The sequence below is a fragment of the Notechis scutatus genome, chromosome Z (genome assembly GCF_049901735.1).
Source record: "Notechis scutatus isolate UNSWTSFEM ecotype Mainland chromosome Z, rNotScu1.2, whole genome shotgun sequence".
Taxonomy (NCBI): Eukaryota; Metazoa; Chordata; class Lepidosauria; order Squamata; family Elapidae; genus Notechis; species Notechis scutatus.
The window spans coordinates 61,081,564-61,094,188 of NC_142025.1; the positions used below are offsets into that span (position 1 = coordinate 61,081,564).

Here is a 12,625-nt window from a genome sequence, read left to right on the forward strand (position 1 = left end):
CCCGAAAAGCTCATCGAGTGCTTGGCACCGCCATCTTGTTTTGATGAAAAGTGCTTCCGGTGAGCTCACCGGAAGCACTTTTTCATCAAAGCAAGATGGCGGCGCCAGCTGATGTCGGTACCGGGCCGCGCCATAAAAAAGGTTGGAGATACCGGCCGCAGCGTAAAAAAGGTTGGGGATCACTGTTTTAAAGTAACACATAGAAAAGCATTTTCTCCCACTACCTAGCTTTTATCTATATGTAATTCATAAATCATTATATTTTCAATCTAGTTCAGAAAAATTCTGTTAGAAGTTACCAGAAATATCAAACAAATAGTTTATCCCTGATCAATAGTCCAAGTTTGTATTACAGTATGTCTTTTTGCTCTGGACAGTATTGACCTTTAACAATTCCTATGGCATCGCAAGATTTGATCTTCCATCGCTGTTTGGTGTTTTTTTAAAAATCTTCAAATCTTTCACAAGTCTACTTTGTAAATCCTATAGAGAGACATTGTCTAGGATTTCTTGTTTCTGTAAAGTTGTACATAAAGATGCATCATCTAGAGCAGAGTTCCCCAACCTTTCCGGCTTTGTGGACTGGCAGGGGAGAAAAGAGGATGGATCCGCGTGAATGGTAGTCATGCGCACGTGTGACGTTATTTATACAAACAGCAGGCATGCATGTCTACCACTAGTGCAAATGGAGCGTACATGCACAGGCTCACCCGCTGCTCCCACCAGTAAGGATGTGCTTACATGCGTGCTTGCCTACCACTTCCGTAACTTGGTGCTGAATGGCTCACAGTCTACTAATGGGGGACCCAATCTAGAGTGAAAAGGTTGCCTATCAGAGTTTTGGTCCATATGCAACCGAGTCTTTTCAGCAGACAGCTCTTGAGAGCTAGAGGCCTGCCTGCCAGAGGGATCTCAGTCCTTAATATTACAATCACAAATGCAACATTGCCCAATATTCTTAGTTAGACCATTGCAAAGGTGAGCTAAAAGAATAATCAATCAAATACCCTTGACACTTAACAACCTTAAGAAACAAGAAACTCAGATACAGAGGGTATATAAGACAGACTAGAAAATAAATAGGTTTGGAAAGGTTCTGGGAAATAGAAGATGAGGAAGGACTGAATCATCACGATTACTGGAATATCCTTGGATAACCTATGAGCTTTTGCTGGGGACAGTGCATTTGATAAACCTTTATTTATGCAGCCAATTGGAATGAAACCAAACTTCATGGTTCCTAACTGGCCTGATTTAATGTCTGATGTCACATTTAACTTAGGGGTCCTTGGTGCTCTCTGAACTTGGTTGTTTCCTGCAGATGTTTACATTACCTGAAATAGAATATAAAATCAGAGGAAACCCCACTCCCTCCTAGCATTGACATCATCAGTGCTAGTAGCGAGAGAGGTTTCCTCTCATGTTATATACTAGTGACTTGTCCTATCAGTGCTAGTGGAAGTGGTCTGTTGGTTGTTCTTTGGTTGGGTTGTTTACTGTTTGCCAATTCCTTGACTGGGGTACTGTTTGCTGCTTGATTGCTGGTCTAATGTTAATACTATGTTAATTTCTGCTCATTTGTTGATTACTGGTCAGGAGGTGTTGTGATCTTTTTTCCCTCTCTGGTTTTCCCCCCCACTTTTTGGCTTATTGTCTTTTTTGAATACTATATAGATGTTGTTTATGTCTATATTCCTAGTTCATTTGTCAGGGTGCCTTTTAGGAATTCTCTAGTGCAGGGGTGTCAAACTCAATTTTTCCATGGGCCGGATCAGCATTCTATTTGTCTTCTGTGGGCCAGTAGCAGGGGTAGGAGTCAATGAGTGCATGTGCATGCAGGAGTCAGCAGGTGCATTCGCACACAGAAGTCAGCACACAGCCACCATCCTGGCTGCCTTCTGTGTACACACGCACCAGCCAGGATGGCATGAGCTAGCCTGTGCACGTGTGCAGTCACTGACTCCTGATAGAATGGGCCAGGCTGAAACTTTCTGGAGGGCCAGCTGCGGAGCCCGTTACCGGACAAACCACCCCCCATGCACACATACCCGCAAGGCCCTACAATCTCAGGGTTGCCCAGTGACTGCCCTCTCCTTGCCTCCCCCACCGTGCCAGCTCTTTACCTGGATGGCTGACTCTCCAGCTGCTGCCCCACGATTCTTGCGCTCCCCAGCCTGCTCCACGCCTGGCAGAGGTGGTAGCCCCTTGCTTGAGAGAGCAAGATGGGACATGCTGTGGTCATCAGGGAGCCCAGAGGCTGTGGCTGAAGCAGCATCCACTGCCGGGCATAGGCTATGGACCGCAAGAATTGCAGGGCAAAGGCCAGAGAATGGAACTCTTGGCTAGCCACCCAGATGCAGGGCTGGTGCGGTGGGGGTGGTGAGGAGGGGGCAGTCGCCAGGTAGCCATGATGCTGCGGCTGGAGTGGCTTCCTGCAGAGCAGGCTGGGGTGGGCAAGAATCGCAGGGTAGTGGCCAGAGGGGAGTGGGCTGCTGATGACAGCGGTGGCTGCATCCCCTGATCCATGAGGTGGTGGCAGCAGCCAAAAGGTGTGATATGGATGAGGCAATGCTGGCCCATCACCTCCTGTGTACCCACGCGCCCGTGATGGGGTGGGCTGGGCCTGTGTGTGCCAGCTGCCTCCTGCACATCCATGCGCCCACTGGGATAGCGTAGGCCAGGCCAAACTGATGTGAAGTGAAGCATTTTGGTTTGATTTCACTTGGTTTAGGATGGTCACAACTTTCCTGTGGAAAGTATGATTAAGTCTGGCCATGTGTTGTAAAATTAAGGAGCTTTCATCACATCTTCTGGTTAATAGTTAGTGTTCATGGGTGTGCTCTGTTAGTGTTCTGCCTGTTTGTACTATGTAGTGAGGTTGCAATCCTTACCTTGTATGCTGTAGGTGTCGCTTTTTTCTTCTTGAGCTGCTGGATCTATTGGTTTACTTAGGGTATTTTGGAGGGCTTTAGTTGATTTCTATACTACGCTGATGCCATGTGGTTGTAATAGTCTGATGGTAGTTTCTGAGATATATTTTTTTTATGTATGGCAGTATTATCCTTTTCACAGTGTGTTGGTTATGCTGTACTGGATTGAACCGAAAGACTTCTCTACCCTGCTGAAGACCTTAAATTCCCCTTGAAGGCAGATCTTTTCATCAGACTCCAGAGATGAGTGTCCTCTCTGCAGGCAGTAAGAACTCACAACCTTCCCTGCCAGCTTTGCCATTGAGAAACTAGCTAAGATTGTAAATGGTGATCACATGATCACAGAGCAATTGGCAACCAGTCATAAATACAAACAGGTTACCAGGAAAATCACAATCCCATGATGTCTGGAAGACACAGTGCAATGTTATGTTGTCGTCAGAAGTGCCCTTACACTCAAGGCTGAAAAGTACCCATAATTGTAATTTTAGTCTTCAACAAGTAGTCATAAGTCAGCAATAGCTGTATTCTATATATAAATCTATCGCTGTACCGTCTCCATTGTTATAAATTTGTAATGTACAGCCATAGTTAAATAAATATTGAGGAAAAGATAAAACTTGTTTTTTTATAGAAAGTGTAAAAAAAACTTACCAGTTCCTACATAGGTTCTGAAACGTCCTAATAGTCTTTCACCAAAGGCACCTAGGAGTTCTAATCCAAGTAGTGATACCTATGGAAACATATTTAAAGAATTAAAAAGATACTGTGATAATCACCCAATTATTTAAGGCAACTATATAGATTTGAGAATGAGAATCTGTTAATACTGCTAGTCTTGTACAGGTAGTCCTCGACTTACAACTATAATTGAGCCCAAAATTGCTAAGCAAGACAGTGGTTAAATGAGTTTTGCCCCATCGTATGACCTTTCTTACCACATTTGATAAATGAATCATTGTAGTTGTTAAGCTAGTAACACAGTTAAGTGAATCTGTGGCTTCCCCCATTGACTTTTCTTGTCAGAAAATTGTGATTACACATCCCAGGACACTGCAATCGTCATTGTACAATCTGCGTCAGTTGGCGAGAGCCCAAAGTTTAATCATGTGACTGTGGGTGCTGCAATGGTATCAGTCACTTTTTTCAGTGCCATAACTTTGAACAATTACTAAACAAATGACTGTAAGTTGAGGACTATTAGTACTACATGCTTAAAAACATGTTTTTAAAGAAACATTTGGCACCACTTTGATTCTAGTTTCACATAGAGAAATTAATTAAATTATAACAACATGCTGGAATTGGTTTAGATCAAAGTCAACTCAGTAGAGTTTCATTAATCACTTTTTCATTTTTTTTATTTCAAACTGCAACAAGTTTTGATATTCAGGTTTAAAAAAATACTTTTATAAATTAATATTTTATATTCGAACATTATGTTTAATTTGGATCTGGCAAATATTGTACACTCACTGCCTTCATTAGATTATTGTCCTTAATCTATCATATGGAATCTTAAATGTTAACAAGGTCACAAAATATATGTGCATGTATTCTTTTGGTAGAGTGATAGCTTAGAATTCTAAACTTGTAAATAAAATTCAAATGTTAGCATTTAATAGGGCAACCAGTATTATTAATAGCTTTTCCTCAAAAATAATTTTTTTTGTTTTACATTTTGTTATAATTAATATTTATTACTGTAATTTATTACTGTAATCAGGTTGGCATTCAAAACATAGTATTTTTCCTGGGAATACGACTCATTAGAATATCGATTTGCTTTGAAGGAAGACAGGGAATTTATAGATTGCAGCTAGGAAGACAATATTTTCATTACATTGAAGACATATACAGGTAGTACAGGTAATTCATAATAGCTGTAAAATATTAAGAATGCTTATTCCCAATTTTGTACAATATTCATCAGGTTAACTGCAAAAAGTAACATATCATATAAAAATTCTACATCTTTTGGTTTTATATTTTGCTTTTTATATCCCTTTGCTTTACTATATGGTTACATATAATCCAAGCACCCACTATTCTTATTTTCTAATTCTCTCTCCTCTCCTTTTAATTCCTTCTGGGCTCTAAACATGTGTGTGTGTGTGTGTGTGTGTACATACACTATTCCTAAGAAATATTACAGGTATTTTAGAAAATATTACATACACATATACTATACAAGGAACTAGCAGCAAATGTACATATATATTAAAAGTGTACAAGTTTGGAGCCCAGAAAGAATTCATAGGAAAGAAGAGGGAATTAGAAAATGAGTATTCTTCTATAAAAAAACTAAACATGACTAATCTGAAAAAGACATAAAGAGAATCTAATATCAGAAACAAATTAACTGTTACAAGATCAAAGAATATCAGGATTTGATAGAAGTCTTTAAATTCAGTAGTTTAAGAAAAGTGGTAATTTTAACTGCAGTTCTAATAGATAGCAAACATTAAAAGCCAGTTTTGTTGTGATAAAAAAATCAGAATTGGATGATGGAAAATTAAAATAACACATTAGAAATAAACAGAAATGGTACTTTGAAAATTAATTAAAATTATCATAAAAAGATGAATAAAAATGATCATTATAAAAGAATAATGGGAAAAATTGTGAAGAATCAATTAACTTAATTTGAATGCATAAAATTAATAAGTGAGGAATAGAGTGAAAGCCAAGTGCCAGGTTGAATCCCCCCTTTCATCATATGGGCCAGAGGGCATTAATAACATGAAGGCAAAATTCAATCACAATATTAGACAATTAACATCTATTCTAGAAATGAAATATTCTGAAGTGATGTTTTCCATCCAGAACTATCCTTACTAATTGTCTAGTTATGGTATCTCCAAACATAACTCTCAATACAACTATCTTTCTCTGCTTCTAAGCGCAGAGCTTCTGGAAAAATTACATTTGCAGGCAATACAACTGGGATATTTTCATGTAAAACAATAATGATGGAAGAACATTAAGCAAACCTCTGAAATGAGCAGAGAGCAAAAAAGTCCACCACGTCCAATTTGTGACTTAGTTACTTAAAATATGTTAGCTCCCACAAATAGATGTCTGTGTTTAAAAGTAGAGGCAAGACAACAGATGTTGAGTTATCTGTATTTTAGAATTCTTCACTATTCGTGATTCCAACATGACAAACATTTTAAGGGATGCTTATCTTTCTCTTTAAGCTGGTAATTATCATTAAACTAATAATTATATTTCCCTGTCAAAAACACCAAAGTAGTTCCATGATAAAAGGATCAGCCAGTGACATTACCACTACCCAGGAGACTCTCTGTTGTGGACTCTTTTGTATTTTAAGTTGTCCACTGAAATGATACCCATCTATCTAGTTGCATTTGCCCATTTTCAAATTGCTGGATTGGCAGGAGCGAGTGACCCAGCGTCCTAAACATGTGAGCCACTGTGCTCTCACAGCTAGTAATTTAAAACTGTTAAAATGAATAATAGCTCCTATAAAAGCCAAATTAAAACATGGATTAGCCTAATATCTCTAAATAGCCATAAGAAATTTAACATTTAGCACCTGCTAAGAATTAGATAAGGGTCAACTGTATTAAAGGGGGCACTGAACGTTTGCTTGTGGCTATATAGAGATTCTAGGCTGATCCCTCCCACCCACAGGTTCTGCCACTCCACTATGTCATATACCAAGATATCTGTCTTTAGAGCTAAATGATTGTTTATTTCACATTAAGGCTACATAATGTTACACATATTTATCTATTAATATAAGTCAACAGTTTTAAATATTCACAATGAATTTGAAACTGAAATGGTAATATCATCCATAATGGCACTAAACAAATGACACAAATCATGTTATTTGCATCACTTTATGTTATCTTTATGTTATCTACATTATGGTAACATTATGTAAACACAAGAATTTCATTATTGTAATTAAAGTTTGCTGCATTGCTGTCTGCTAAATTAATATTTCACAATTTGACTTTCAAAAAGCCAATTAACAGTAATAAGATACAGAACTGGGAAATAGTTATTTCAAATAAAGTATTTTAAATATTAAAATAGATTGAGAATGTCTTTTTCATTTATGTATTTACAACACCAACTAGGTTACCATTACATTTATTTGCAAAATGTCTAATAATATTCAAAATTTGAATCAATTTTTCACTATGTGATATATATGATATACATGTAATTTAATCTCTGGAGTATTCTTGGAATCAACAGAAACCTGAACTGTACAGCAATACTGCCACCAAATGACAAAAATGTAAACAAAAAGACAGCACTCAATACTACTGAACTAGATATTCTATTACTAGCAATACAATAATATGCTGGAGCTTTCTATGATAAATCTCAGGGCTCTTTTTTAAATGTGTCCAACTCCATACTTTCATTCTGGCAATCAAGAAAAATCTACTTAAAAAATCTGAGGTATGAGTCATTTTGAATTTTCTACAACACAAAATGGAATCTAATATTATTTAAAATATTTTTTGTTATTTGTTTTAATGGGAATATATTAAAGCTATTAAAGTGACTTCCTTAAGAAATGAAAAATCTTTATTAAACAAATATCTGACTCCTGTGTAAACACTATATCCCCAGGTAACTACATTGTACTTAGCTTGTATCTGGTTTAATGGATTGCAAATTCTACCAAGTTTGAGTAGGGTCTTAAGTACAGTATATACAAAGATTATAATTCTAACATGACAACATGCAGTTTTTATAGCCAGTCCATAATGAAAATGAACGTAATATAAGTAATCCTCAAGTTATTACTTAGCAGCCATCTGAAGTTATTACAGATTTACCTGAGGCTACTTATCACCTGGATTGAAATTCTGATACTTGAAGCCCCTCATAGTCATGTGATCAAATTGGTAAAAGGGCTACATTTACAGCTACTTGCAGCTTGTATGACCTGTAAACCAACTGCATACTAATGGTTCTCTTAATTATTGCTGGAAAAAAGGTCATAAAATCAGAATAACCATCATGGCTTATTGGACAGGCTCCAATACTGTAGTCATACATTCACTGTATGACCTATTTACATATTAGGATTATTTTACCTGTTATATTTATTCTTGTCTATTGAATGTACACATCTGAGTGTGTTAGTGAGTTAAACAAAACTGAATTTTTACAAAGTAAAAGGATAAAACTGAACAATCTGAACAATTAGCTTCACCGACAACGCTTAGTGAAAGAGCAACACTACAATACCTAACAAGAATCAGAAATACATCTATATCAGGCACAATTATTACCTTATAATTACTAGAGTTAACCCATCCTGTTAATTCATTGATTACTTTATCAAGGTGCTGCTGATCCTGCTCAAGATCAGTAGAAATGCTGGGATCATTCAAATAATCCAGAAATTCCTGGCCAATTTGAAATCTGCGGCCCGCATCTTTTTGTTGTACTTGTTCACAGAAATAATCCATTTTCCCATGCTCCATTGTATATTAGACCCAAACTTTCTTGGTCTTGGTAATTCTGTTTCTAATGTATGATGGAAGGGATCACAATTTCTCAATAAATTGTAATAAAACAGATTAAGGAAAGTTTTCTGCCCATCAGTAGTAGGGTGGAGGAATGTCGTTTTCCTTTCTTCACCAGTCTTTGAGGAACAAACATTAAGTTATCAGGAGCCGAAGCACACAAGTTCCGTATAAAGTATCCAGGGATTGTAATGCAAGCTCTGGGGGAAGAAAATACTCTACAACCTTCAATGCCACGACCCTTTAATACAGTTCCTCATGTTGTGGTGACCTCCAACCATAAAATTATGGCTCGATTCCTAAGACCATCGAAAATATGCGACCCACAGGTTGAGAACCACTGCTCTACAACTAGAAAAAGTTTAGTTAGAGGAGTAAGTGAGGGTGACGATTATCTTCTAGGGTCTTGCTTTTACAGAAACCCTTCAATGAAGATCTACAGCAGGAACGGTGGAGACAGCAGATAGAACGCTAGGAGCGCTCCCTCACGGCGGGCCAAATAGACTTCAAGCGCCGCAGGCCACCTCACCACTTCTCACCGCAGTAAGCAATAGCAACCGAGGCTGAGTCCAAATAATACCAAGAACGAAATCAAAGAGCTGTTTCATTGGTTCTCCTCCACTCTCCGTCCTCTGGAAGTTGCGTCCAATTCCAACCACCGTTAACCATCCACACGCCAGAGACGCCAGTCACCCGACGGAAAACCCGCCTTTTATCTTCTCTTTTAGGCGCGTGCGCACCTCCACGCAGCCCCACTCGCTCAGCCAAACTCAATTTACCAGCGTCGCTTCTTTTGAACAACTCGCAGGACAAAGAGCCTCTAGCGCTTTTCTTGCGCTTGCGCGAAATCGTGGTCTGTCCCCTTTTCTAAATCATCCTTTCGTTCTCACGCCTGGTCCCACGCAGATTGAAAGACCATCTTTGTGACGCACTTCCGGCAAGGCTGCACATGAACGAGTTGCGCGCGCATATGCCCTCGCTTTTATGCTCTTTCTTCGGAACTTGGCCTTCTATTATTGGCATCTCGTCATTTAGGGAAGGCGAGATCTATTTAGTAGCCTATTATTGTGCCGGTATGTTTCTTTGTGAAGATGAAGTAAGAACAACAGAACAACGCATTAAAAGAATAGAGCTACAAAATTAAAAAATATTTAAATTAATTCCTATATCAGAAAAAAATAGTTTTCCTTCTGGTAGGGCAGTATACTGAGGCACTCATTGTGGGATTACTTTGGTGCTCGGAGTTTGTGGCAGTGACTAGTTTAGAGGTGGGGGGAGGGGAAATACCGAGAAAGAAAGAGGCGGAACCTTATGTACAGTATTGTTTTAACCAAGTACAAGTCATTGTTATTTCTCAATTTGGAAATGTACTGAATACACAGAAGGGCTCAGAATTTATGCACTATATTAAACAAATCAGTAACATTTAATTATATATACATTTACTTTATCTCTTGGTGTCCATAGTCTGAAAAGATGACATGGCAATTTGCAGCATCAAAATATTCATAAGAAAAAATACAACTGATGAATACTAACAAAGACATCAACCCGTTCCTTGACACCCGCCCAAGCTGGTGCCAACAAGGATGGTGAGGTTCTTGCTCCTGGAGAGCTTATCACCTTTTAGATCATTTTAGAACCTCCACCAGAAGTTGCCTGAAATCATGCGCTGAAGCTCCCGTGAGCAACCAAGATCCCTTGGGAGCCCGAGATTCCCCCACAGCCAACCCCAGTAAAACAGCCTTGGCAAGCTCCTTCCCCAGCAGCCATAGCCTTCCATCCCCGAGCCCCTGTGAAGCGCAATTCCCCGGTGGCAGGGCCGGGCAATATTCCAGAGGTAGAGCCCATTGGACAATCTCCTGCAACTTCCCCAAAGACCGTAATGTTTGAGCCCCGGTGGAGCGCAAATACCAGGAGGCATTTAAAGAGCCAGGAGGCAATTAGAGAGCCAAGCTGGAACACAGCCATCCCCACTCAGCTTTCTGAGCCCTGGATAAATACAATTCCCCAGAGGCAGCCAAAAAGCCAAGCCAGAACGGACTTACAGTCTAAATCCCAGCAAGAAAAACTTCTTGTTCTCCAGAATGGTTTTGACAGGATCCATGCATGTATTCAGCTCTGTTTGGCTATAGACTGAATAGAAAATCTGAAGACACACCCCTTCCGGGCCACCAGTTCTTCTATTCAGTCTCGGCAGAGATAGGAGAATTCAGAAGAACAAATGCAACACACTGAAACAGGAGGGCAGTTAATGCCGCTTGTGGTTCAGCAGTGTTTTACGTAACTTATTGGTCGGAATGACAGTCCAAATCAGGCAGACTCTAGAGTAGGTCCCTCCCACCATAGGAGGCATTCCCACTCCCTTAGACGAACACTTATGACCAAAACATGGTCTCCTGATATTTCAGAGGATAAACAATCTGAGTATTCAGTAGAGGAAGGCGAAATAGAATCTCTTTCTGTAGAAGAGATAGAAACAGAGATATCTGATACCAAAGGCCTGTTTAAACCACATTTATTTAAAGAATTATTAGCCAAGGCCAAGAGCTCAACTGCCCCAGAATTGAACAAAGAGACACCTTGTATTACTCACAAACGGGGCAATGAAACTCTTTTCCTGGACCCAAAAGTGGAAGCGGAGGTTTTCCCTTCCTACAAAATATTCTTTAATATGGTGCAGAGACAGCTAGATGTCCCCAGTTCGGGGCCTGGGGTAACGGTCTTTGACACACCATTAGCAGCAACTTTGCAGCTCCCTGGGGTTGATGACCCAGTGCTAGCTTTAGCATATTCTTCAACTAATCTCAATGATGAAGATGATGTCCTAAAAGGAGAGGACAAAAAGGCTAATTTAATGTGGTGAAAGACACACCATGCAGCTGCATGGGCAGTCAAAACTGCCACAGCGGCTTCCTTTTTCTCTAGGGCTGCTGTGATATGGCTAAGACAAATGCAGCAGCACATACCACAGACAATATAAGAGCCCGCTTAGACTTTAACAAAGTTAAAGCTGCATCAGAATATATGGCAGACGAAGCTTTGAACTCTGTCAAATTCGCATCATGGGCCATGTTTTACAGCGATTGCTGCACACAGGTTAATCTGGCTCAGGTATTGGCAGGCCGACACCAAGAAGAAATGGAAGCTGGCATCCGCACCGTACAAAGCTGGAAAGCTATTTGGGGCACCCTTAGATCCCGTTCTCATCGAATCATGGGATAAATGTCTACCAGCCAAAGAAATCAAGCAAACTTCGGCCAGAGGTAACATTTTCAACAGGCTCAAGGGAACAACTACAAGGCAAGATCTCAACCACAGACCAAACAGTCATTCCGTGGTTCATCAAACGGGCCGTTCTGAAAATACAAATAGGCACTTGTAAACTCCTGTTGGTGGTAGATTACAAAGTTTTGCAGACCAATGGGAGAAAACAACCTCAGATCTTTGGCTCAGACAGACAGCAAGGAAAGGTCTGGCATTTGAATTTCGAGCCAGGCCCCCAAGATTTTTTATCAGGTGTCCAGTATCTTCAAACATACACAAAAGGCGATAGATGGAGGAGGCAATTCAGCACCTTCTAACAATCCAAGCTGTGGAAGCAGTCCCAGAGGAGCAATAGGGCCAAGGCTTCTACTCTATGTTATTTCTTGTTCCCAAATCATCAGGGGGATGAAGGGCTATTTTAAACCTGAAAAGACTAAACTATTTTGTTATTTATCGTAGGTTCAAGATGCACACGCTTCGATCTATTTTGAAGAAAGTGAGACATGGGGTCTATTTAGTTTCAATTGACCTTACCAAAGAGTATTTGCATATTCCAATCTTACCTGACCGCCGCAAGTATTTAAGAATTTGTTACGCAGGTCGACATTTTCAGTATAGAGTACTCCCCTTTGAGCACCCAGGGCATTTATCAAAATCCTGGCGGCTGTAACAGTCTATCTTAGAAATGTTCCAATTAGGATACTGGCCTACTTGGACAATATCTTAATACAATCAGTCCCCCATGAGTTAGCTATTAGAGACTTAACCATCACCCTACAAACCTTACAATCTCATGGATTTTCGTCTAATCAGGAAAAGAGTCAGTTTGAACCATCTACCAAACATTTACATTTAGGGGCAATAATAGATACTGAATCAGATTTAGTTTTCCTTTCTCAACAAAGA

The 12,625-nt window shown here is 39.6% G+C and overlaps 1 protein-coding gene across 34 annotated transcripts in view; it reads right to left on the reverse strand.

Moving 5' to 3' along the window:
* CLASP2 (cytoplasmic linker associated protein 2) overlaps positions 1-10,547 on the reverse strand; it is a 322,288-nt gene extending 311,741 nt beyond the window's left edge. For 27 of the 34 annotated variants that reach the window (XM_087945671.1, XM_087945664.1, XM_087945657.1 and 24 more), the window contains exons 1-2: positions 8,216-9,372; positions 3,585-3,663 (exon numbers count right to left, since the gene is read on the reverse strand). Coding sequence is in view for 31 of the 34 variants with exons in the window: in XM_087945664.1 (XP_087801790.1) it covers positions 3,585-3,663; positions 8,216-8,410 (274 nt within the window). In the remaining 3 variants the exon portion in view is untranslated. Of the gene's footprint in view, positions 1-3,584; positions 3,664-8,215; positions 9,392-10,500 lie in introns of those variants that run through there. The other 7 variants (XM_087945644.1, XM_087945643.1, XM_087945666.1 and 4 more) reach the window with 4 other exon arrangements.
* Between the last annotated feature and the right edge of the window lie 2,078 nt (positions 10,548-12,625).